Genomic DNA, 26,171 nt, shown 5'->3' with positions numbered 1-26,171 from the left:
ACAAAATAGTAAAATTTTGTAATAACTAATCACATGCTCACATCTATGTACCGAATTCTCCAATATCAAGAGTCAAGGTCATTTTTCGTGCAGGAAAAACACATACATTTGTGCAAAGAATGAGACGGAAGCAGAACCGAGTCCGGACGCTGCATTGGAGGAAATGATCTTTGTAAATCGTTATATTGGATCAAAAATAACACGAGATGTGTGTGAATAGAATATATATATAACTATAATAAAACGGTCGCAATAACGCCTGGTCCTTATAACGAGCGTTGACTGCAGTCTTGAAAAAGAAAGAAAAATGAATCAATAATTTCAACAACCGATATCTCGGCCAATATTTCCCCCAAACAATTACGGGACGAATTTCTTTGAAAGAAAGACATAAATTTTACTTATTGACGTATTTTTAATTAGGGCCATAAAAAAACTTAAATGTTCAATACTCTTTTCCAATTTCCAATACTTCCAATGGGAGTGAAAGCATTGCAACAATACTTATATTTGGTGATAGTTTCTCATGTTTTATTTTAATGTTGGAATCAACGGTTATTCTCATCGAATCACCGCTATACGCTGTGATGATCGCAATTCCCCCCCTTTAAAGTATTTAATTCGAAGTTAACATGTTCCTACATTCTTTCCCACGCTGAGAAACCTCGCGGCGCATTCATTTTATTCATATCGGATATAACTTGCGGGATCCATCAAAAACATTGACGCCAATATATGAAAGCGTAATTGTGACGTAAAGTCCTTCCAGCCATAACACACATTCCTTGTTTTTTTCAAAATACCTCTGGCATCAGAAAGATACCTACATTATCACATAGGCGGAGATAGACTTGGAAGTCTGGATGGGTACAGTCATTATCGCGGAGGGGGGCACAATGATGATGATGTCAACTCATATATGCATATACACACTAGATCAGTCGACTCAACATTTGACGCTGGGGGGGGGGGGGGGGGGGCCAATGCCCCCACGCACCCCCCCCCCGTATCACAGCCTATGCATTATCACCTTAAGTACATGAGTCACGACCGCTGAGATAAAGTTTCTAACAGTTCGAATGACTCGCCGAAGAGCCAAATAAATGTAAATATTTTTCGCGCGATTTGTCCAACCGATCATATTGGTTGTTCCCATCAACAAATGAACCAAAATCAAAATTTAACTCTCTCGATAGCCTCTTGAAAAAGAACTCGCACACTCGCTCCGGGAAACATACGCCGGTTCTCGCAACAACGCTGCGTTACCCTAATTAGTTTATATTAAAAAGAAGTAATTGAAAAAACACGCTTTCTTCTTTTTTTCAAATTACATTTTTTTTTTTCGAATAACTTGGTGAGAAGCTCGTACACTCGTTAACACAGAATATGCATTTCATTTCTTTCCACTAAAACTTCTTCTATGAACTAAGGTTCGTTACTATTATTTAAATAGCTTTTCATTTTGAGATAATATACATTTGTATAAAATACTATCGTATCACACTTCATCGGATTTTGTAATGTAATGAGATAGAATGATACGTAAAATGAGTGGTATATTTGAAAAGTCGCAAGTAACGCCAACCCAACCACCCCACTATCCCGACAAATTATACCCGTTAACATTTTGACGATAGTCTGATACTACAAGGAAGAAAGTAAGAATTTATACAAGTATAAAGACCACAATGTAGGCAAATTGCCCAATGAGGTGTATGATAAAAGATGCCCACACAAAATGTGGATGTCAAACATAACTAAAATACAACTAAATATCACGAGAAAGAAATAATAACTAATAATATACAACCTGCCCATAAAAAAGATTATGATTGTCTTATCTAAAAATATGTTTATCGTATTTCTTTTTTAAATGTGCCAAATGTGTTAGAATTCACGACACTCGGAGGTAAGCTATTCCATTTATTCACAACCCTATTAGATAAAAACCTCCCTGCTACACCACAACCTGGAGTTGTCCCTTATCAATCGATACTGGTGCCCCCTTGTCGACATTCATACAACACTACTATTTCTAAACTGTTGTCTGAGCAATGGTTTTTATAATTATGAAATTTTTGCAAATTTTAAAGCATTCTTTAATTAAAAAACCAAGCTGATTGCGAGTTTCTATTCGATACTCTCTACTATATCAAACGCCCCGCCCCCCCCCCCCATGTGTGCTATGTTTCTTGCTCGCAGCTATATTTTCTCATCTCGCTTCTCTTCCTTCTCATTCGTCGCTTCGCTCGCCGCCCCCTCTCAGAATAATAGCGAGCTACAAGCGCTGAAAGATTGGCGAAGTTCAAAATCGAATTATTGCAAATTTTTAATCGCCAATTCTACAAATACCCCTCTAGCAACAATCGGTCAAATTTACCAAAAACTTGTCCATTGTATCAGCTTTCGAAAGAGTCTATAATAAACCATATCGGTGCTCTAGTTCGAGTAATTTAGCCTTTTGTTTTCAATACATCACTGAAATCTGCGGTCATCGAAGTAGACATTCAACGAACACTCGAAATTATCGATTACACATTTTGGCTACAATATGATTTTGCTGGGGGAAAATCATATAAGGTGGCACCACCTCTATCAGGATATCTGAATTTAATAGCGGGCAACAAAAGCTGAGAAATTGGTGAAGTGCAAAATCGAATTGTCGCCAAAATCTACTAAAGTTGCTTCGACAAACTCGCGATGTATTGCAAACAAAAGACTGAATTTCTCTTGAACTAGAAGACTGATATGGTTTATTGTAAGCTCTTTCGAAAGCTGGTGGGATGGACAAGTTTTTGGTAAATTTGACTAATTGTAGCTAAAAAGGTGTTTGCGGAATTGTAGATTAAAAATTTGTGCCAATTTCGATTTTGAACTGGGCCAATCTTTCAGCGCTTGTAGCTCGCCATTAAATCCAGACATCCTGATGCAAATGGTGTCTCCTTATATGATATTTTCCGCTCTTTCCAAATTATACGTTTAGTTTGCGTGCGGGTCTTTCAAGAACACATATTTACGTTTTTCAGATCTGATGCATTTCCCAAAACGATTAGAGATAGGACAGGATTGCTATGGTGTTTTATGCTTCACTTGCACTCGTCTATCACCCCCTTTTGTTTGGCAGATTAGTCGAAGCCAAACGAAAGTGCCTTGTAAATTGGATGAGACCAGCAGTCTTTTTTCACGTGTATGCTAAATTTCTATCTTATATCTCATTATAGACCACCACAATTTCAATTAGGGTTTGATTTCTGAAAGAAATTAATTTTCGAGTAAAAAGACCATGTGAAAACATTGTAAATGCACAGAGCAATAACTCCGACTTGAAGCATCATTGGATAGATTGTGGTTCCACAAGAATGGAAGAAAATTAAGCCGCTAACATTTCAGAAAACCACAAAAAGAAACACCAACCATAATAAAAGGAAAAGTGGGAAAAAGACATCCATCGGTACATCTTCACTTGAATATTTCGAATCACTCAAAAGTTCTACGACGATAAAACAAGTAAAAATTGATTTGTTGCTGTCGAGCACCTCAGTCTTTCAAGGTGACATATATTCACGAGTACTGATAAAAAAGTGACTTGTACTCAACTTAATAACATGATAAATTTTCTAGTTTCGGAGCAGACATCTGCGCTCTTGCGTTTGCACTGATAGCAAAACCGGGTTGTCCCCGTCACCCCTCCTTATGTATACATGTCTGAAGTATAATATACATTTTTGAAAGCTAATTATGTATTCTCATAGTGGACTGTAGATATTTTGTTCCCTCATCACTCTCACTTTTTAGCAGAAAAGAAATTAAGCGAATACCAGTTACGTATCGCGATCCGGTTCAACTACCTCGAAAGCGACACTGAGGGTTGTTATTCTGAGGGCGACAAACCCACTTTATATTGAAGATGCCTCTGAGAAACATACTCTCGAAGCACGCACATGCACACAAAAAAAAGAAAAAGAGACGGCGGTTACCAAAAGAGAAAAGGTAAATGAATTCAGGTAACTTGATACAAGGACCACCACTTACAAGATTCTTTTTATTCTTTTTTTATCAAAGGTGGGGCGCAAAGGGGGGTCCTCACGTCATAAATAACTTGCTAGACCAGCGGGCCTCACTGTAAATATCTAGACTCAACTGAACACAAAATTATTTGGTTCCAGAAGTTTCATACTCAAAGACGTCGGAAAAGTGATACCAAGAACAGTAGAAACATCAAGCGTCATCAACAGGTAATAGTTCCTGTGTTAATTGAGATTAATGATTCATTCTAATTGTTTTACGAATATTAACCCCCAGTATCACTACGTTAGGATATCGTACTGATACCAATCCGACGTCGGAACGTCGAATGAATACCGAATGTCAGAAAGAGGTAGGAAATTTTTACGTGTCCGATATCGAACAATATAGTAAAAAAATGCATTCACTCAATAAACTCCAAAATATTTTCTTTTTTTCTCTAAAATAGTTTCTTTCATTTTTACAGCATTTCTTTTCCAAGGAGAATATCTTGCACGATAATTGGTCCCTTTTGAAATAATCCAAATTTCTCCATGTCGAAATACGTCGACAAATGTATGTCATTTCTACGTCGAACAATATCGGTAACGAAATCTCTACGTCGTTCTATATCGGTGTGCTACTGGGGTAACCCTAAAACGCAATCATAGGGCACATTAAATCAGAGACTTCAACCTTTTTCGATTCGTGAGCATCATTTCAATCTAGCATCAGAAGGACACTCAACTGTGACAAGTGCTCAAACTAAACCACCATGACGTGAGTTTTCCGTCGCAACATGAAAAGGATGATTTAATTGGCATGTCGATCAAGAACTCGCGAGCACGATGCAAGCAGCCTTCGATCCTTCCTCGAGTATGGTATATAGTGCTCGCGAGTGAACATGCTTGCATTGAATGCGTAATGTTTCCCATAAAATCAATACCATGCCTACATAGGAAGCTAATAAGTGACTGGAAAAATTACAAGAGTATTTGTTCCACTAGAAATCGCTTTTTCCCCTTTCTTTCTCGCAGCACCATTTGACACATCTGCGAATGGAACGATTTTTCAATTCGAAGCCAACAAATATTATATTCTGAGCTTGCTTTTTTTTTTTTTTGTCTATTCAAAAATGAAATCATTGAGTGAGAAGAAATTACATTGAGCGTCATACATCGTTTCCCGTATACAAAAAAGTAAGCATTTCTTTTAAAGGCCACAAGACAAAGAGATGCTTACCTATGGCAGAATTTCTTTTTTTTCTTCTTCGTTTAATGAAATAATTCACAATAGATTATCTTTCGTTTTTCTCTCTTCCGGTATGCAGCGAAATTACTAATGAAGAGTTTGTTTTAAGAGCCGAAAACCATTTCCGAAGCTCGAAGTCATGATCTTATTGGCATTTATTTCGACGGCGATTCTCAGCTTTACTTACGGTGCAGAGCCAAAGTTCAGCCGACCTAACAGTAAGTTATAGAATTGTTTTTCTTCTTATCTCATTTCATTATTTCAAATGCTTGTTTACAAGGAACTTGATGATGAGCAACATCGACCAAAGCTTTGCTTCCAAGTTCGTGAGAATTTTTTTCTTCTTTCGTCCTCTATCCCCATTTATCATCGAGTGTACTAATTTCTCACTATCAGCAATACGAGTCGAAAACTGATTATATCTTTTCACACCTCCCGAACTAGGAAAAACATCACTCGTATTGCATATTTCTCTTAGGCGTTAAAGATTTATTTACAACCAGATGTTTACTTCGTTCAAAGGGAAGAAAAGAATAAAGAAATACTTTCAAATAACGAAATACTTGAAATCGATAGTTTGTTCAAGCGTAGCTTCTTTCGTAGGAAATCACGAAACTCTTAAAAACACAGCCAAAAATCAAAATAACGAGTTACCCACACGGAGCAATCTCATATTATAAACAATGTCGACGAATACTCGTCTGATTTGTAAGGAATAAATCTGTGTTGGTGATGTATACACAAAAATTGTTGTCCTGTTCACAACCGTTTAATTAGTGACGCGAAAGTTGAACTTGAATTTAGCACCTATAAAACTTGTGTGAAAACGTTAGAGCAAGGATAATACCCCTGCATTACAGAAAAAAATCATGCTGTAAGCAGGACCATAGCCAGATATTTGTTTCGGAGGGGGTAACTGATGCTTCGGGAGGGAACCAAAATGGCAATAGAATTAACCATGTCATTAGACAGTATCAGTAATTTTCTTACATTTCGAGAGAAGACCGGGCCCCTTAGTCCCTCCCACTCGCTACGGCCTCATGTAGAAGGTATTAAACGTGATCTGTGTAGATAGGCACATGGTGAATTTGCCAACTCGCCTCTTTAGAACCAATATCTGAACCCAACGACCGGACACTTTTGTAGGTCAAGTCCTAAACTTCAGAATAACGTATTAATTCTGAATAAAACTATAATCCATCCCTTACAAAGAAAGGGTCCCGAGGTGTCGTCCTCAAAAAATTATGAAAAATTTCAAGTGCATTCATCTAACCCAGAAACACAAAAACAAAAAAGTTAGCGGTGGAGTGGAATTATTGAAGATACAAAAAATTATTAAAAATGACAACAGTTGGGCTACCCATCACACCTCTCGTGTTTCTTGGCGATATTAATAAAAAAACTTTTCACGCACTCTCTCACACTCTAGCACTCATTTTCTTTTTTCTCTTTCTATGTGCTGTCCTTGATAATGGGTTGTTTGAGTGAGAGAGAAGAAAGAGACGTCACGCTAAGATTTTAGACGTCTGTGTTGCGGGATTTTTAAATTCTTTCTTGACCTGTATTGGCATTCATAATATTAAAACAACTTCATAATAATTCTACCGGATTTTCTTACATTTTTGTGCGTATTTAAATAAGTAGAATCAGTGGAAATTATTTCAAATTTTTTTGAAGACGTCGTCTATGGGCTCTTTTCTTTTGTTAGTACAACCTGTAACGCGTACAAACTTTTTTTGTTTTAAAGAAATATGATGTGGCTCCCAAGGTTCTTCTTAGAACACGACAGACGGCATCCCATAAAGATCACTCCTGATCTAAAAAAATTATTTAATATGTATGCAGACGGCATAATATACAGGGTGTCCTGATCAAATATCCCTACTATTAACCAGTTCCTACACTTTGCAAGAAGTTGGAAAAGATGAGAAAAGTATATAAATCGGGAGTAACGTCCAAAAAGTTTTTTGTAAAAAAATCTGTGCACTTCCACATGTGCTCCTTTTGTTGCCCAGATGAAATAAAATGCGTTGTGCGCCTTTTGTTGCCCTAGAGACACCACATGAAAGCACTCACCATACATTCATTGAGATTGTTTCTCTGTACTTCAAAAACTGCATGAGGATTTTATTAGCCCAAATTCAGCAAATGTGCTTATTAACCCAGTTGGACACATGGTAATGTTGCCTCATCATGTTAAGCCAAATATTTTTTTATATCGTCACCTTAAGTGACGTTACTGATTTTTAATTGCTGTTTGAAATTAGAAACATTATTCGATATGGACACCCTACAGTATTATATGAAAGTACAAAATACCAATTCTTATATTCATTTCTTGTTTGTTTTTTTTCACAATGTGATTATTGCTGAAGTAACCATCCAAGAGATGGGTCAGAGCCGTGTACCTACGCTTACCACGCAGTGAGAAATAAGACTGAAGATTCATAATGTTAACTCACTAATCTCTAAAATCGAAGGATCTGGGTTCGGTTTTTCTTAAACTCTAACAAAAGCTTCATGGCGTTCCATTTTCTCTCCGGCAGGTTTAGCACTTTATTCAGCACACGAGGAGCAAAAAGGCAAAGTTGTCTGCTATTACAGTGCGTGGGCTTACTCCAGACCCGAGCCATGGAACTACGACATCGAAGACATTCCGGGAGATCTCTGCACTGACATCATCTACTCATTCGTCGGTTTGAGTAATAAGACATGGGAACTTTTCAGCATCGATCCTGAATATGATTTAGAAAAAGGTCCGTAATTCGAAAATAAAAATTGTTTCTAAATTCATTACTGTAAAAAAAAAAGAAAAGAAAACCTTCTTGAACGTTTTAAATTTTATCAATTGTTATCGAACTTTCACAAAACGTTGATCATCACGCCTTATGTAATTTTTTTTTCTGAAATAATAATTACTTCTTAGAAGGGATGGGAATCAATTAAAACTTTAAATATTTTATTCTTTTCTCTCTCCCGCATCTATTCACTACATCTAAACAAAAAGGTTTCTATTAAAAAATTGAGGCCTTCTACTTGAAGCAATTTAACATGATGAACCAGGTCCAAACCTGGAATTTTTTCGAAACTATACTTTCGATCATGCTGTTGTTTGTCTCCCTAGAAATTCCTCCCAAATGTTACTTGGTAGTAAAGGTGATGCTTCCTGAAATCGAAAAGCGCTGTTCAAAATGGGGAAGGGACTTGTCTTCTAAAACTCCCATCCAACACAATTTGAAACTGAAACCATCAGTTTTCGTTAAATCAGTTTGGGCTGCCTCATGCTGCAAAATTTGATCAAAATATTGATTTAAATGTTTTAAATATAAGTAATTATACAAAATGTTATGTTTAGGAACGTAATTGAGACATTTAATCGGTTTCGTCAAACAAACCATGTTAATTTGCAAACCTTTAATAAAAATTTTAATCGAATCAATCAATTGATTTACTCAACTAAAATTTTTAACTGTGATTAGCGATTGATCGATTAACCAACCCGAATTATCGAACCAGCCCTACTTCTTGGGCGATTTTTTTTATCAGATTAATTGAGGCTTGACCAGCCAAATCGATAGGCACAGCTAATTCTGACTGCACTCACATTTTAAAGTTTGCCGTGGAATATTTAGTATAGTACTGTATATATACTATATATAAGCGGAATTTTCGGAATTTATTAAATTACGTTCACTTTCCAGGAGGATACAAGAGGTTCACAGCGATGAGATTGAAGCACCCTCACTTGAAACTGCTGCTGGCTGTTGGCGGATGGGCCGAAGGGGGAAAGAAATACTCAGAGATGGTCAGCGATGCATCCAAGAGAAAAACTTTCGTAAAAAGCGCCGTGAAGTGGGTGTTAGATTTCGGATTCGATGGATTCGACCTCGACTGGGAATATCCAGGTGCTACGGACAGAGGAGGACGATACTCCGACAAGGAGAACTTCTTAAAACTAGTCGAGGTTGGTCCAATACAAAAAATTCCAAATACATTTATTATTATTTCTTTGATCGTATTTTCCAAAACATTTTCCAGATTAAATGCTGCTAGAGCGATAGAAATTAACGGAAATTGCCTATAAAAAATATTTTTTTAGGAATTAAAGCACGAATTCGAGCCACATCAACTTCTACTCACTTGTGCTGTTCCAGTAGCTAAATTTAGACTTCAAGAAGGATATGAAGTAGCCAGGCTCTCGGAGTAAGTAGTTGGCATCGAGCGAATAAACCACTTTACATGTGTATTGGAGAAACATAAAATGCGGGGTTACATCACCGATCAAGTTTGGTGTTTCCTCGATCTGCATCCATTCATAAATGTAATACCGACAAAGCTGACTGAAAATTTTGCCTCGAAACCTAAAGCCAAATCAAGGTCAAAATACTGCGTTATTTTATCAAAGTGGAAAATGTTTCTGAAAACGTGAATACAAAACAAGGTTTTTCTCATAACATATAAAATGTTGCTGACCTTCGAAAAGAAAAAAACCTCTTTAACATCAGCTGAAAGGCTAAGAAAATAAGAATAATCATCGCATCACGTATGAAGTCCAAAAACTATCATCAAATACAATAATCGTTATTTCCATGTAAAACGTTTCTCTCTCTCTCTCTCACTTGAGTTCCATATTTTTTCAACAAAAAAGTTTTTGAAAACGTATTTTGTAATCTTTATAGAAGTTTTTTATGGGCATCTTTTTCTCAGCCACCTCGTTGGGCATTTTTGCCTGTTGCGGCATTGTATTTGTATTTGTATTTTACTTTTCATTTTTTTTTGATTCCTTGAAATATTTCTTTAACATTTCTAAAGATATTTCTGAGAACTTAAGGGAGGCTGGGAATAATCTTATACAACAAGCAAGGATAAAAAAGAAATTCTGGGATAAAAAACCGATGAGACATTCCCATTTCTAAGAATAAGAACGACTAATGCCTCATCTGGACGATCATTATCGGTAATCAATTACTTCATCGGTCGATCAATGAAGATATGCAAAGTATCAGATGGCTGGCATCTTCAATAGAAACTTCAGCGCTATATAATCACAGTCCACATGAAATTTTTCCTAACTTCTAACCTAAAGCTGAAATACGTTACGGCCTAAGTCTGAAGTTCGGTGTTTCATCTACTTCGCACAATGGCCGAAGTGCCTAGATTTCGAGCATTTGCCGAAACATGCATCTAATAAAGTTACCGTATATGTAGACGAAAAGTTTGCAAAAATTTCAGGTGAACCACTACTCTATAAAAAAATTCGGAAGCTTCTGAATTTTTTTTTAAATCGGTCATTTTCAAAAAAAAAGGGAAATTTTTAATGAAATTCAATTTTCACTTTTCAACAATAATATTTAAATACTGTCCTATATGGAACTCCAACATTGCTCAAAACAATTAGGGAAAGTGTAGTTTTTATTTGTGATTTTTAAACATTTCAATTGATAAAATATTGATACAGAACATTGTTAGGTATTCACAATTAGCTAAATGTTATTAAACTAGATAAACATATTTAATAAATTCAAATAAATAATACACAGACGTGCCAACTTTTGGAATCCAGAAATTCTCCCAAGGGGAGTACCCCCCCCCCCGGGCACTCATAGACTCGATCATTTTTTAATCAATTAAGACAAAGTTCCATTATTTACCCCCCCCCCCCCAAAGCAGGTTCTAACACATTGCCCCTGAGCAGAATGTCACAGTCTTTCCATGCAGAACAGAGAAATCACGTCTGCATACTGTTCATAAAACATAAGTGTTTCCTTTCGTGGATGCTATCAGTGATTGATAATCTTGGATATATATGAACTCTTAAAAGCTTGATATTCAAGTTTATATAGCTTAAAGTTTTATATTTTCTTTCTCAAGACATATTTAATCGGAGGAAACAATTTTAAAAACTTCAAAATACTAAGCTGCTGACGAAAAAACTTGTGTTTACCGCACGGCTGTTAATGGAATACAATAACGATTATACAGGAATTTCGTCAACCAAGGTCATGCCCCTGATAAATGATTGCCGATAAACGCTACGTAAACAGTCACGTCTTTGCCAGTTGCTTGAATGCAGTCACCAACTTATAAGGTTGCTCGATGGAAATGACCACGGCTGTCCTCCATGGATGTTTTCCCTAACGACGACGGCAGTCATTGACGTCACGACAACGTGAAAACTCGCGTAAAATCTAATTTTCTGCCAAAATCCGGAGAAATTTTAACAAATCCGGAGAGCAGGAAGAAGGTTGAAAAATCCAGAGAGTTGGCAGGTCTGCATACATATCCCTTAATTGTTTTGAGCCGAGTATATGCTACCTGCTTAGTTATTTCCACTTTTGCAAAGCAGTCCATTCCGTAAGAATACATTTTTTTACTTCCACTAAATTTAGCAAATTTTGTTACCTTTTCAAAATAAGCTCCTCATCTAATGTTGATATATCAAGCAAATGCATACTGGCATTTAAAAAAAACCTTTTCAGGTTATACAGGTGGGTTGGTTTTTTTTGTTTTTTTGACAGAGAGATCTGCTGATTATTAGTGGATTGATTAATTCATCGTAAAACGGGAAATAAAAAAAAATAGAGTTATGCCAATATTCGAAATCTACAACTTCTCTGCTAGTGCATAAAAACACTTTTCACATGAAAGGTAATGAGATTTAGTTCATGTATTGTTTTCCCCCCTCAATAAGTCTCCCTACACGAAAGAGTGAAAGCTAATTTATTTTCAGGCTCTTCGACTGGATAAACGTCATGTCTTATGATTTGCGTGGCAACTGGGCAGGATTTGCTGACGTGCACAGCCCTCTTTACAGGCGGCCTTTCGACCAATGGGCCTACGAAAAGCTGAACGTTGTAAGCATTCAATCTATCAAATTTTGCGGACACTAAAGATTTTTTATCAATTATACGGGAAAAAAATTCGGTTTTCATTACGATTTCGATATCATATCGAAAATAAAACACAGCATTTGAATTTGATACTGACGACTAAACACATTGCCGACATATTTTTTTTCATCCCCGCGTTAAAATCTATCAATTGTACAACTGATTATATTAACTCTATAAAGTATGTTTTTAAATATATGTTTTTATAAAATAACTAGGGACACTATGTATCCGATTCCGAAATGTCGAGGTTCTACCGTACACCAAAAATGTGTGTTCCGTAGAATAATGTCTACGTGTTCAGTGCCGTCTCAAGGGAGTCCAGTGTAGGAATATAAATTACAAATGGGGCAACATATTTACTCTCGAAAATTGCGACTAGATCTCATTATCACACATCTAGTTACAATTTTCGAGAGTAAATATGTAAATTGGTATGAACAGGTACTCCTAGAAAAGTAACGGGGGAGGGGCTGGCTAAAAAAAATCACTTTGACCGATGGCCCGTGATGTTACGATGGCCCTGAATATGCATTGAGTTTTCTAATCACACAATAAAATTTTATTTCAAATGAGTCGCGCGAAGATGCTTGGGAAAAATATTTCAAGGTTTATAGTAAATGCGGTACACTAATATAGCGGATACCTAACACTGCGAAGTATATTAAATAATTAATTTTTCTTCATTTGAATATTTTTTTTATACCTGATGTACAAAAAATCGAATTCTTTTGAAGAATTAAGAAGTTCGATTTTTTTAAGTGGATTGATGTCAAATGTTTTATATTCTTTTAGCATGACGGCCTTCAACTGTGGGTGGACATGGGTGCACCGAAACATAAGCTCGTAGTCGGAGTACCATTCTACGGAAGGACGTACACACTGGGCAGCAAGGACAACACTGAACTTCGAGCTGGAATCAAGAAGTGGGTTGGAGGCGGAATGCCGGGACCCTACACGAACGCAAGTGGCTTCTTGGCATATTATGAGGTACTAAGATATAATTTTAACAATCCAAGCAACACAAATCCTTTTTTTTTTAATGAAATATTTTTTAAATCTGAAAAGAACGGAAAAAAGATTTAATTTCATGCCACGTTTTTTCATGGTAGTCATAATTAGGCTGTAGTGGCTCTGTCCCATGGGGATATAAGCGCAGTACCCCGAGGGTTTGGGCCACGCTGGGTCATAATTAGGCTGCCTATGTGTCCTGTTTTTTTAGCCCGGATCTTCTGCAGAGTACGATTTCGTTTTTATTGTGATATGAAAGATAATACAATAATAGATAACCACCCGGCCCAATACCACATTAGAAATATCTTTAGCGTGGTGTTGCCTGTGGAGGGTATATGGCGGAATCTGAAAATCGGACGTTGAGAGGGTAATCCACCCGTTACAACAAATACGAATAGAAGGCTACAACAGGCAAAATACCCAACGAGGTGGCTGAAAAAAGATGCCCATAGCAAATATGGATGTCATGTATTTTTAAAATACAGCAACCAATTAAAAATGCAATTATGCAAACGAAAAACTATATATACATGATAAAACATACAATGCCTATAAAAAATGTTTATGGTTGTCTTATTCCAAGTATGGAAGTAACGATCTTCAAGAGACTGAGAATTCTGTTCGATATTATCCGATGTAATAAAGGAGCGACGTAGGCAAGCGCCTTCAACCGTAAATACAGCACGGCCCTCTTTTTTAATTTTAATGAGGCCAACGGGCCTCGAAACATATTGCGTTGTTTCGAACATTTGCGAACTTACCAAAGAGTTCGGGGCGTTGAAGATCCATAACATAGGTGAGATGATTGAGGTGATGTGACCAACCCCCCCCCCCTTACCAGATCATGACCCACCGTAAGGTGATGGGACAGAAAATTTCGTTCGTTATAAATCCATGGGCGGCAGCTTAGGTTTTAGTAGAGACACAAAAAAAATCAAATTTTCAATAGTAAAAATTCACATGACATCACACGCTTTTCAGCCATAATTTGGCAAAGATTACATTGAGATTATTTGAGGCAGCGCCATCTTCACCCATGGACCCACCCGGGGGCGTTATGATACTGAGATCCAGTCAGAATTTTCGAGAATAGGTATGTAAATCAGAGGCAATCACTTTTAAATTTCCCCCCCCCAGAAAAATAACTTTACCTGGGGGGGGGGGGGCTATGACACTGCAAAGACGACGCTGATTTGAGGGAACAGACGGGCTGGGACAGTAGTAAGAGGAAGAAGAATGTACAGTACTGTCACAAGAGGCAAATGCCCATTTTAGTGCTTCCGCCCAGTAATTTTTTCGGGTCAAATAAAGGCATGGAAGAATTCGGCTTCTCAGTTTTTTGGTCTTTTAAGAGTACCAGAAACGTCTTCAAAATAAATTTCTTTATAAATGTCGCCTTAATATATCTGCTCTTTACAAGATAAGTGTGAGTAATGATGAATCATCAACAAGCGCTGTAACCCGGATCAAGTCTGTGCTCAAATGGCAAAATGTTATGTCACTTTTTCAAAAATTTCACGAGAAACAAATTGTAAAAAATACTTTGCCAAAATGTGATACTGTGGCTTTGGGGTCATTCAAGTATTACGTCAGCATCGGGGGGGGGGGGGGGGTTTCCGGATTTGCTGACTGGAGGGGGGGGGGGTTTGAAGGTTGCTTACGTCATCAACCACCTTTTTGAAGATATGAAATATTCTAAGCTGCTGACGAAATTTTGCTGACGGGGGGGGGGGGGGGGGGTCAGTGTTTTGCTGACAAGGGGGGCAGGGGGTCAAAAATAACTGAAAATCTGCATATGTAATACTTGAATGGCCCCTTTTTGTTTTATTGCAATTTGCCTCCGTTGGTTCCTAGTAAACCGAAAGAAATGGACGAAATTTTGCCACCTTCCAAAATTTTAAAGAACGAAACTCCAGAATCGAACTCAATTTTTTGAGAAGTAACTTGTGACATTTTGCCATCTGAATACAGAAGTTATCTGCCATAAAAACATGGAACAATCTTGGACTAAAAAGCTGTGGACTTTTGATCACACATATTTTGCTCTGTAAACAATGATATGTAGCTTTATACTAAAACGTATGTCAGGGTCCCCTAGGCCTTTCAGCTTTCCCCGAGGGTCGTCTTTTGGGGCGGAAAGTAAACTTGATCCACACTTCTGGTTATATATATACATCAAAAGTTAGGTTCTCTGAAACACTGCTCTATAGCGTGATCGATGTATTTATGTGGTTGGCTCAATCGAATATGACCAGTTTCTCAAAGTGTGAGTCACGGCTCATGTGGAGGGCAACCTTTGTCAGGGAAGTCGCGGCGAGCTAGAGACATTGATTTGTATTCCAATTTATGCTTTGAAGTGGTGCTTTTATAAGTGAGAAAATATCAATTAAACTATTTAGGGATCCGCAGACGAGCCACGAACTGGGCCACGGGTAAGAGAAGTTTGAGAACCACTGCGTTATACCATATGGATAGGCATATTAAAACTGATGAAGGGGAAAAAAACGAAATGTCCCCGATTGATGAAATGGAACAAAAAAATGGATGATTAATGACACAAGCAATGAACAAGTAACAATGGTCTTTTGCCCCAACAGGAAGCATTCCTTTAATATAAATCGGGGAATTCAGTGAACTCGCGCATTTGGCAAACTACGTACTTGTGATGTATCAAGAAGAATTGAACATGACTTGTTATTTTGACAACATAAAAGCAGCGATTTATATCGATTTACATAACTTCTTTTTGTTTTTCTTTACGTACACAGATTTGCCCAGAAGTTAACAAAGGCGCGTGGACCAAGAAGTACGATGACATTGGCAAATGTCCTTATGCTCATTACGACGACCAGTGGATCGGATACGAAGATGAAGATAGCATTGCGATAAAAGTATGTCTTTTTATTACGGTCACAACGTTCCCCAACAGGTAATGTTTGAAAAATACACAGGCCCGGATCTGGAATCCTGCGAACTACGCGGCCGCAGAAGACGCCAACTGAAGGGGGGGTGATTATTTAGGGTAACAACTGAAGGTGGAGGGGCGATTTTTTATCACCAAAATTTCATTCGTTTACACTTAGAAAATGTCCAGAACCGGCCCTGAAAATACATTATACAAGTCCGTTTCACCTCAAATAACTAGCGAACCGTTAGTTTTATAAATATATACCGTACTTTCACTTTAAAAAAGTATTCGAATAACGCGCAATTTTAGATACGTTATTCATTTTTCTAAGGAACCACACATGTACCTCTTCGGAACTTCTAACGAATTGATACATGTTGGAGTGCGCGTGTCCGTGTTGTGAACCTAACGTGAAGCTTGTTTCTGTGTAATGCATGTTATAGTGCTGCCATCTACCCCATATTTTTCAAACTATGAGTGAAGTGTAATGTTTGAAGATTTTACCGTTGTAGGCCTGTTGCTCTTTGTGGCGAGACTTTAATGGGAAGATCGGCTTGCATTCGCACCTCACAGACCATATATGTACTGATGCTAAATTTAATTCTTTTATACGGTTATCCTGTGTTCTCTGATTTCCAATTACAGTAAAACCTCTCTCTCTTGTGGACACCAGCAGGACAAAAAAAATCGTCCGTAAAAGAGGGGTGACCGTTATAATCAGGGTTTTTAAATGCATACTTTTATTAAACAAGGAAAAATTATTATTTGGCCTTAAAAGAGGGGTGACCGCATCTGAGGAGTGTCCGTTTAGAGGGGTTTTACCGTATAAACTTGTTACCCTGTATCTTACCTGAACCTAACAAAAAAAATATTCCATGTTCCTAAGTGCAATATTAGCCGACATATTTGTATTCAAAAATCGCTAAAAAAATGCGGGAAAGAACAACATATGAAACTTACCAACAGCACAGAAAAACACGCTTATGCTTTAACAGAATACGCTGATTTAAATCACTTGATTTTTTTTAAATCATTGACTTAAATGACAAAATTTAAATTTTGTTTTTTTCTTTACATAACTTCAATGATATTGAAGTAAAAGTAAGCTATATTATAGTATGGTATGCATGTTGCTGATATGTGGTAAAGTTTGTGATTAAAAGTATAGATCTTTGAAGTAAATATAGACTTGTAATCCCTAGATACAGTGCAGAAAGAAAGCCAATCCATGCATAAAATTAAAAGAGAAAATCACTCATTGGCAGTGTGTGGATTTAATACAAGTGCGAGAATCCTGGTTTCAAAACTGCTCTGTTTCTAGATTTTATGCATGGAAAAATTGCAGAAAAATTGCAGAAAAATATAAAGGGTTGAACTTAGCTAAACTGAACTAAGTATTTTCAATGCATTACAATGTGGCAGTAGGGTTCCCCTATTAAAAAACAGGAATAATTTTTTTTATAAAGCCTTGAATTCTATTCCCTAATTGCTGATTCAAAATAATAATAGATGTTGTACCAACATAAATATCATTGGGCTTTCGGCTTTACTTTCCTTATTAAAATTTTGAGCTTGTTTTTTTACCCAAACTCATTAAATCTGCAAAAGAATAAAAATGTGTAAAGTATTAAGCAGCATCATGTAAGTCAGAAACACATTCACAAATGCATCCACACACTGCAAGAAACAATCTTGTCAATAGAATTTGTCTTTTATTCAGTTGATGCTGCCTTTGGTTGTACATCCAGAAAATTGAGATACCTGCATTATACTGTATGTGTGATACTGAGTTGCCACCACTTTAATGGGGGAACTAATGAATAAAAGCACTACAAAAAAAATGATAATCCATGAAGTTAATTTGGGCTGACCTTCCGTGTTACATAAACAGATTTTTGGTCTTCATACTTTTTGCTTGTAGTTCGTTTATAGTTTATTCATTAATGCTCAATTAAATTTGAGTGATTAAAAGAAAAAAGTAGGTGATATGAAAATATGCTTTCTTGATGATTAACAAGATTTGTTTTAATTAATGAGCAGTAAGTTCATTAAAATAAAAAGTCTGATTGTTTTTCTGGTTTCACAAAAACAAAGCAGTTACAGGGGTCAGCACGGATCATGGCCTCAAAATTAGTGAAAATAGTGACCAAATAGTGACCGAAATGTTTAAAAGTGACCAAATAGTGACCAAAATATTTTTAGAGAGAGAGACCAAATGGACAATGAATTTTTATTACCAAATTGAATGAATTGAAATTGAATTTAGTTTTAACTTTGCATTTCAATAGAACTCATTGAAATTGCTTTTTTTACATAATAGATAGAAATAATTAAATCAAACTCAAACGCATTCTGCTAACCAGAAAAGTTTTGAATAACTTATCAAATTTATCAACAACTATGTGTGAGAGAATAACTACATTACATCCTTTTTAAGTAACAGCAGCAATGCCTTCCCCCATGTTGCTTTCCACAACCCATCTTAAAATCAATTTAAGCAGGAAAAACTTCAAAGCGGGAAAAATTTTTCCCATTCAAAGAAGGGAAAAAAATGAAATAACACAAAATTTGATGAGAGAATTTGTCCCATCTACATTCCAGTGGATTTTTCATTCATGTTATGCTATGAATGACAGTATACAAAATGTACTCAAACTTTTTTTAACTAGTACAAATTTGATTTACATACCTAGGTTTGTATAATATGTTCCAACAAATTTTAAGAAATTTACTTAATGATTAAAAACCATAAAATTAAATTTTTAACATTTTAAATTATTAAATTAAAAAATTACTTAAATTACTGAATTATAAATTATTTAAATTATTAAATTGAATAAAATATTTAAATTATTAAATTGAATAAAATATTTAAATTATTAAATTGAATAAAGTATTCAAATTATTAAATTAACTTAATTATTTTAATCATTATATGTTGAGGGAGGGGCAATCCACCCTCCCCCCAGCGTCAATGGCAGAGCCTACTGATGTATACATATATATGATGTATATCAATTGTCATCGTGCCACACCCCTAAGACCTTAAAGTATCTCCACCTATGGCTGGACTGGGAAAAGTGGGCGAGTACTATTTTACAGGCGGGGGCACCAAAATAATACTGTCCTTGGGTGAGGGAAAAAATAAACCAGTTTTGAAATTTGTAAAAATATATATTTTCCCTTTTTTTACACACAACATACACCCCTGCAAAAAAAAACCACATTTACTCCTTTACCCAGAAACACAGGGGTGGGAAGTGACAAAGTCCATTTCGGAGCAGCTTTGAAGCAGCAAAATTCAGGATTCTGAGCAGTTTTGGAGCAGCAAATTCAGGATTTGGAACAGCAAAATATAGGATTTGGAGCAGATATTTATTGGCGCAGGGAAATTAACAAGAATATTTTCGTTAACCCTCATCCCTTTTCAAAATAAAACTGCACTGTCTTTTGTTATCAAAAATCTTTTCATCAGCTTGTTTTTTGTTTTTGGTGTTTCAGGCTTTTGACACCTTGTTTGAAAGAGCGGCTATCATAAAATTTTTTGCACCCGTCTATTTAAGATGATTTTTGCTTACTGAGGGCACTATTTGCTGTCTTGAACAGCAGCACTTCAAATGAGCAAAAAATTTTCTATAAGTTTTTTATACTCGGAAAGAAATTGTTGCAAAATGGGGGAGAATTTCGGAAGAATCAACACGACGTTTGGCGATTAAGTACGCATTATTTGGCGAGATTAGCGATCTGACACTCGTTATTCGGCAAAGTTTCTAAATTAACATTCGTAATTCGGCGAAAACACACTTTTTACTTCCGGAATGGAAATTTTTTTCACGAAACATCTGGATTTGACACAATGACGATCGACTACAGTAATTTCTGCTGCTTCCAGTGGCGACTTTTTTTTAAACGGCAACTGACTCGCATTTGCACTTTAAAGCTTGCTTGCTTTTTTTTTTTTTTTTTTTTTTTGAAGCCGAGCACAACTCAGGTCTATCGCCATGGGCAATTTACTACCTAGTGAGTTGTGCCGGAAGTGTAAGTATGTGTACCTAACAGTCTGAGTGCGTATTTAGTGTTGTGTATGATTTTTTAGTGCTGCCATCTATATCTCAGAAGTGAAGTGAGTGTAGTGTAATGACTGAATATTTATACTGTTTGTAGGACTGTCGCTCTCTGTGGCGAGACTTTTTAACGGGGAGATCGGCTCGCATTTGCGCCTTGAAGTTGGGAACCACAGAAAACTGACTTCAGCCGACCACCACTGTGGTGACGATGGGGCTCGAACCTGGGTCCCCGCGATGCGAGTCCGTCATTATGACCACTCGACCACCACAGTGGCGCACTTTAAAGCTGAAAGACCATTGCAAACTATCTTCAGTTGCACAATCACGGATATTATTGGGGTTTCACGATGGAAAGGCCGATAGTTTAAATAAGGCGTACAGTGGAATATATATAAAACACGCTCTTAGAAAGAATCGTTTCACGGTAAGCAGGAACAAAAAATTTTTGGCGTCCTTTAAGAAATTCTGGACATACGAAGCAAAATTAGCTATTTGGCGCAGAAAAATTACGAAAACACTATTGGAGCAGGATGGTGCAAGATGTTAATTTTGGCGCGGTGTTCCTACCCCTGGAAACAGTATAATTTTGGCCTCCCCCCCCCCCCGTAATTTTTAACAGAAAAAAAGACTCCCCGGCAAATTTCCCATGAACCTTGTAAGCACCAACGTGGCGACTTTTTTTCGAGCCAAGGAATCGCCGTTTTGCGGTAGTCAATTCAAGATGGCTGACAAAGGGCACATAAAAAATTACAAAAAAATATATAATTTATAATATGAATTAACCTAATATGCGAAAATCGATAGAAATATATCGGGAAATACGGAAAATTAGGATGAAATGAACACAAAAATCGAATCACCAACATACGGGGTTTATAAATGCGGTTGATACAGAGTTTATGGATGCTGCTGTCAGGGCTACCTATTTTAGCGCGAAAACAAGTCGCCACGTTAGCGCTGACTCCTCCCGTAACTTTCAACGAACAAAAATAGTGAATTCGCCCCCATCCGGGACACCCGATTTACCATGGCCGTAATACAATTGTTTTTTATGGAGGGGAAACGTAATTTTACTGCCCCTTGACTGTGAAATTCGATAATTTTGCAAAGGAATTTTTATTGCCTTTTCTTAAATATACCATTCCATCAAAAACGCCGTCCAAGGCATTGCCCCCCCCCCCCGCTTTTGGATCTGATCACGGTATGTAGCAATCCGGGTCGCAAGTACGAACGAAAATTTACTATCGCTCGGGGCCGGTATCCACTCTTTTTAACAGAAAATGAGTAAACTCGGCACCTTTCCTCGTTCAACACCCGTGGAACCAGACCCCCGCCCTCTCCTATTGCGGTCATAACAGACTCGAGACAAACGTTTTAATAACTTCCGAGGTCTAAAAATAAGATTTTTTTACACATCAAGAATGGCGCGCAAGATGTCGATATTTGGGGGGCAGAGTGTACCGACTGAGCTGAAGAAAAACAATGATCAGAAGTTCATTTTGAACCCTTTTTCCATAGAAGTTGCAAAAACAAAAAACAAGATCATTTTCGTTCATCAAAAATACAGCCGGCAATCAAAAGGGAGAAACAAATCGAATCCCGACATACATCCATGCGGAAAAAACAGACATCTCACCTATAGAGAAAAAACCAGTCTATATATCCGTGCTCCCGTAAGGGTACGCCGCCGCCGATTTGCATACAGCGTCGGAACAACCGGTTTCCGCACGTGCATGGAGAGAAAAAAAAAAAGGAAAACAATCCAACAATATTAAGTCAACAATCAGTATCGTGAAGATGCTCTAAATTAAGTTACGGCCCAGGCATAAAAAAAAATTAATATTAGGCCCTTTAAATTAGGGAAAAAAATGTGAAGTAGGGGCCAAAGGCGCGCTCGGTGTGCCCATCGTTAAATCCGCCTCTAGTTACGGCTCGCATGCACGTTAACCGAGTTTTTATCAGCCTGATGACAAATTTTCATCTGATTTGGAAACCCTTGTGTTAAACTAAATGTTGAATTGCAGGATTCTGTGATCTTTTCATAAATAGTTCTCCTTTCGATCAAATTTGGGGGTACGGTTTCTTGCTGAGATTTAAATCCAGTTAGAAAAATAGTACGAATTTTATTTGTCGATAGATCGCGATTTTCAATCGGATGATTTTTTTTTTATTGTAAGTAAATTCAAAATACATGCGAGTTTCTTTAACCTTGGCCAGCTACAAGAGTATTCTCCAAAGCGTATTAATACGCTTAATACGTATTAATAATACGCGTCTTTAATACGCGCTTTGGTATTCTCCCGCTGCGCGTAAGTTAGCTTCTGCACGGGCTCTCTAATCGTCATTTCAAATAACATTAAGAAAAATTAACAAAAGTAACGATAGAACAAACAACAAATGTAACTTGCTCGATGCTCCAAGAAAGGAATTCGGCCCTTAGGACTAAAATTTTTTAAAACAAATGAAATAAAGGATCAATTTTAAAATAAGATGAAAATGAAAGAACGAGTGAGCACGTGGGGAAATAAGAAAGAATGGTAGTATAGGGGGGGGGGAAAATTCTTTGTTGTAAGTACGCCTTTTATGCTAGTTTTTTTTCCGACCGGCTTTTCCATAAAATGACGATTCTTTAACCAAGGAGCTTTCTTTTTCCAAGCGCCTTGAAATCAAGTTATGCTGACGTCACACGGTATGCTCCCGGGAAGATAAGATGCCTTCGATCGTAGTTCAATGAAGGGAGGGAGAAAATTAGCGATATTGAACAGGTAAAGTTCCTCCTTGAAGAAAAGAAAAACACTGACAGCAGAAAAGCGCGCGAGACCGAGGTTTTTTTGCTAAAAAAGTGGAAAAAGTGACCTGGGCCTGAAAATACGTAATAAAAGTGACCAGTTTCTAAAAAAGTGACTTTTAGTGAAAAAAGTGACCCGTGCCGAGCCCTGCAGTTATCAATTAAATATGTACTGCATAAACACAACGACAATCCCTTGCCCGTAGCTGGTTGCACTGTGCTTGCGAAAAATGTATGCAACCACTCAAACTTCAAATGGCCACATGCTATCAGAGAAAAAAGCTGAACCTAAGTGGTGCAGCTTTTGCTCTCTCGCATGTAGGGTCCATGACAAGACAGTTTCACGGTTTCAGTACAGCACAGGATAGTTTTGTTATCTATTCAGATTTTGTGTGCTGCCGCTGTGGCTAAATGAGCTTCGTTTGTATCAGTGAGGGACCCCAGGTGGGCTCCTCTGTGGTCTCCGCTTGTCTCGCTCATTATTCCATTTATTAGCCGGCCCATTCATGAGAGATCCTCAGTTGGCTCTGCTTGGCTCATATTCTATTCATATCAGCTCAGCACTTGCCACCCAGCAATGGACCTGACCAAAGGGACTTGGTTCCATCCATGAGGGGCCCTCTGTGGTCTCTGCTCATTTCGCTCAGTACCTTGTTTAGTCTTTACCCTTGACCTGCTTGGCGTATGCACAGAAAAGGTTGGGAACCACTCAGGGTTTAAGGTAGATAAATAAAAAATTCCTTAAGCAAAAATGGGAAAAAAAGCTTTAGCAAAATGCACTCATGCCAACATTGGCTTGAAGCTCGTCAGTAGTGATGAATGTTAAGCTTTGCCATGGGGGGTACCCCTCTAGGACAACATAATTATATTGCAATAAAAAATAAACACTTTCTTCATTTTAATTAAAAGTTCATTAAATACAGCAGGACGTTGGCACTGGAACCTAGAAGGCTCAGGCCACATGACCACTCCACCTCCCGTGGCAACTTTCCGAGGTCGCTGAGTCCCTTGATAATTCATGGATATTCAATGCAATCCCAACCTGCATATGCCCTTTTAGGCCGTATATACATCTAGCAATCCTGGAGAGAGAGAGATTTTCCCCTTCCTATTACCTTTTTGTTCCTATCAGAATGTTCACGGCACCTATGATGAAACATTCTTTCCGACACAAGTTCCGGGAGCTCGACCATGCACTATGCAAATAAAGCCGAGACCCACAGCTCTGAATCATTCAAAAACCTGTTTTTAGACCTCAGCGTGGGACGGTCGAAAAACAATGGAACCACTGCTGGAAACTCAAGCGTCCACAGCCGAGCTCCACTCACTTCAGTAACTTTTGGTGTGAATCACCTAAGAACCGACTGAAGAACATTAAAATCACTCTCAATCTTCAAGCATTTTATTTGTGAAAATAAAAAAATCATAAAGGATGAAAAAGAAAAATATTTTATAAGTAATTAAAATATAACATTGAAAAGTTATAGAAATAAGTATGGATTGGTTTCGATAACAAGAAATAATTAGCACATATTTCAATAAAATATGTGGGTACTCATTGGTGTTCCTTAATCAAGAAAAATTTAAGAGGAAAAAATTATTGCATAATGAATTTTTGATTCCACGATTTAAAATAATAAATTTCTCTTACAATTTTGTGCAGACTAGGGTTGTCTACTTATTCATAAACATGTGTTTCTGCCACAGATACGTTAACTAACAAAAGCTTACTTTCATGCGAAATCTATTTTAAAACTTTAAATTTTCACTTACTGAAAATAGCTTTTTTTTTCGAAGATCCTGCCAATTTTTGGTCCACCTCAAGCTCGCATGAGCAAAAAAAGGGGGAAATAATGGCTAGAAACTGTTGATTCATCTTATTTGACGCCTTGTGCTTCATTGTGCGTTACCAAGAAAACTGAAGGGTGTAAGTTTTTGCCTTTCTAGCTCGCAAAAAATTACACATGTGCCCTTAGGTGCTACGGGTATGTATGGGTGAGTTACACCCGAAAGGTAGTGTGACAACAGAATCACATCCCTACAGAACCTATCTTTGCTGAGAATGCAGCTAACCCTCCTCCGGCTATATATGGGTTCTTTTATTCTCTTAAGACATCACCACCATAAGAAAGCTCAAGGTCATACTTCCTAGGGTGCACAAATTTCAGCAAAACGAAATTTGAGAAGAAAAAAGAATAAAAAATGAATAAAGAAAAAATGAGGTAACTGGAATTATGTTTGCTTGAAGGCTCTTGGGAGGGGTGATCACCCCATTGCCTATTTTTTGAAGTCTCTAGGGGGCAATCCCCCCCCCCCCATCATCACCCCTGCCTGGATCCGCCACTGAATCATAAACTCGGTTAATATTCTCAGATCTTAATGTTTTAAACTGCAATAATTCGGGGGAAGGTCAGCACCAATAATGGGGGACATGAGGGGGTCTTAAGAGAAGATGTGAATGATCTTCTTTGACAGTGTGCACATATTAACTAACACACGTTTTTATGAGATATCCTAAAATAGAGATGAAAGATGCATAAAAAAAAGTAATGTGTTCTGTATTTATTTTTTCATTGGCAGATGGATTATATCAGAGAACACGGATATGGTGGTGCTATGATTTGGGCTATAGACATGGATGATTTTAGAGGAGAATGCGGTAAGAAAAATGCTCTCCTCACTGTCATGAATGAGAGGCTCCGTGGTTATGTTCCGCCTACACCAGACCCAAGGCATACAACTGAGGGATCAACAATATCTACAAGCGAATGGTGGCCCCCAAAATCTACTACCCAACAAACGTGGTGGCCCCCAAACACCACGAAATCAACAGCTTGGTGGACTGCAACGTCAACAACAAAACCATCCCAAAATAGCGATTCATCCTCCTCCTCAAGTTCTTCAGCAGCAGAATCACCATATGACAAACCAGGAGCACCAGATTGTAAATCTGGAACCTCCAAGTTCATACCCCACGCCGATAGCAATAAATATTATTGGTGCGTACTTAGTCGACCGGTGCTCATGGAATGTCAAGCAGGATCAAACTGGAGTCAGCAGAAAGAGCGGTGCATCTGGGCCGACGAGTTGCATCACAAACACACCAAGGGGTTCCATTACTTCAGAATCCACCCAATCATCAAGAAAAAATGACATTCTCAGGAAATATCGTGTCATTGATTATCGCTTTTGTAACCAGTCATTTTTTTTATTGCAATGTTTAATAAAATGTTTGTGTTATATTAAGT

General features: G+C 37.4%; 1 protein-coding gene across 3 annotated transcripts; it reads left to right on the top strand.

The window, feature by feature from the left end:
* The first annotated feature begins 4,055 nt into the window (after positions 1 to 4,055).
* LOC149086470 (endochitinase-like) lies at positions 4,056 to 26,169 on the top strand. Of its 3 annotated transcripts, none has more exons than XM_089255713.1 (9): positions 4,056 to 4,235; positions 5,336 to 5,474; positions 7,803 to 8,012; positions 8,958 to 9,220; positions 9,356 to 9,459; positions 11,987 to 12,110; positions 12,942 to 13,136; positions 15,929 to 16,051; positions 25,504 to 26,169. In XM_089255713.1, the coding sequence occupies exons 2-9, from the start codon at positions 5,396 to 5,398 to the stop codon at positions 26,074 to 26,076; spliced, it is 1,671 nt and encodes a 556-aa protein (XP_089111839.1). In that variant the 5' UTR covers positions 4,056 to 4,235; positions 5,336 to 5,395; the 3' UTR covers positions 26,077 to 26,169. The 3 variants fall into 3 exon arrangements, with proteins under 3 accessions (XP_089111839.1, XP_089111847.1, XP_089111855.1); XM_089255721.1 differs by having other exon boundaries at positions 4,117 to 4,378; positions 4,493 to 5,474; XM_089255729.1 differs by having other exon boundaries at positions 4,125 to 4,235; positions 5,366 to 5,474.
* Positions 26,170 to 26,171: the final 2 nt, after the last annotated feature.

The sequence above is a fragment of the Pholcus phalangioides genome, unplaced genomic scaffold (assembly GCF_987345545.1).
Source record: "Pholcus phalangioides strain wild (caught in Gottingen) unplaced genomic scaffold, Ppha-v1.0 ptg000004l_1, whole genome shotgun sequence".
Lineage (NCBI taxonomy): Eukaryota > Metazoa > Arthropoda > Arachnida > Araneae > Pholcidae > Pholcus > Pholcus phalangioides.
Note: the sequence above shows the minus strand (reverse complement) of the source record. Positions and strands in the feature narration are given on the sequence as shown.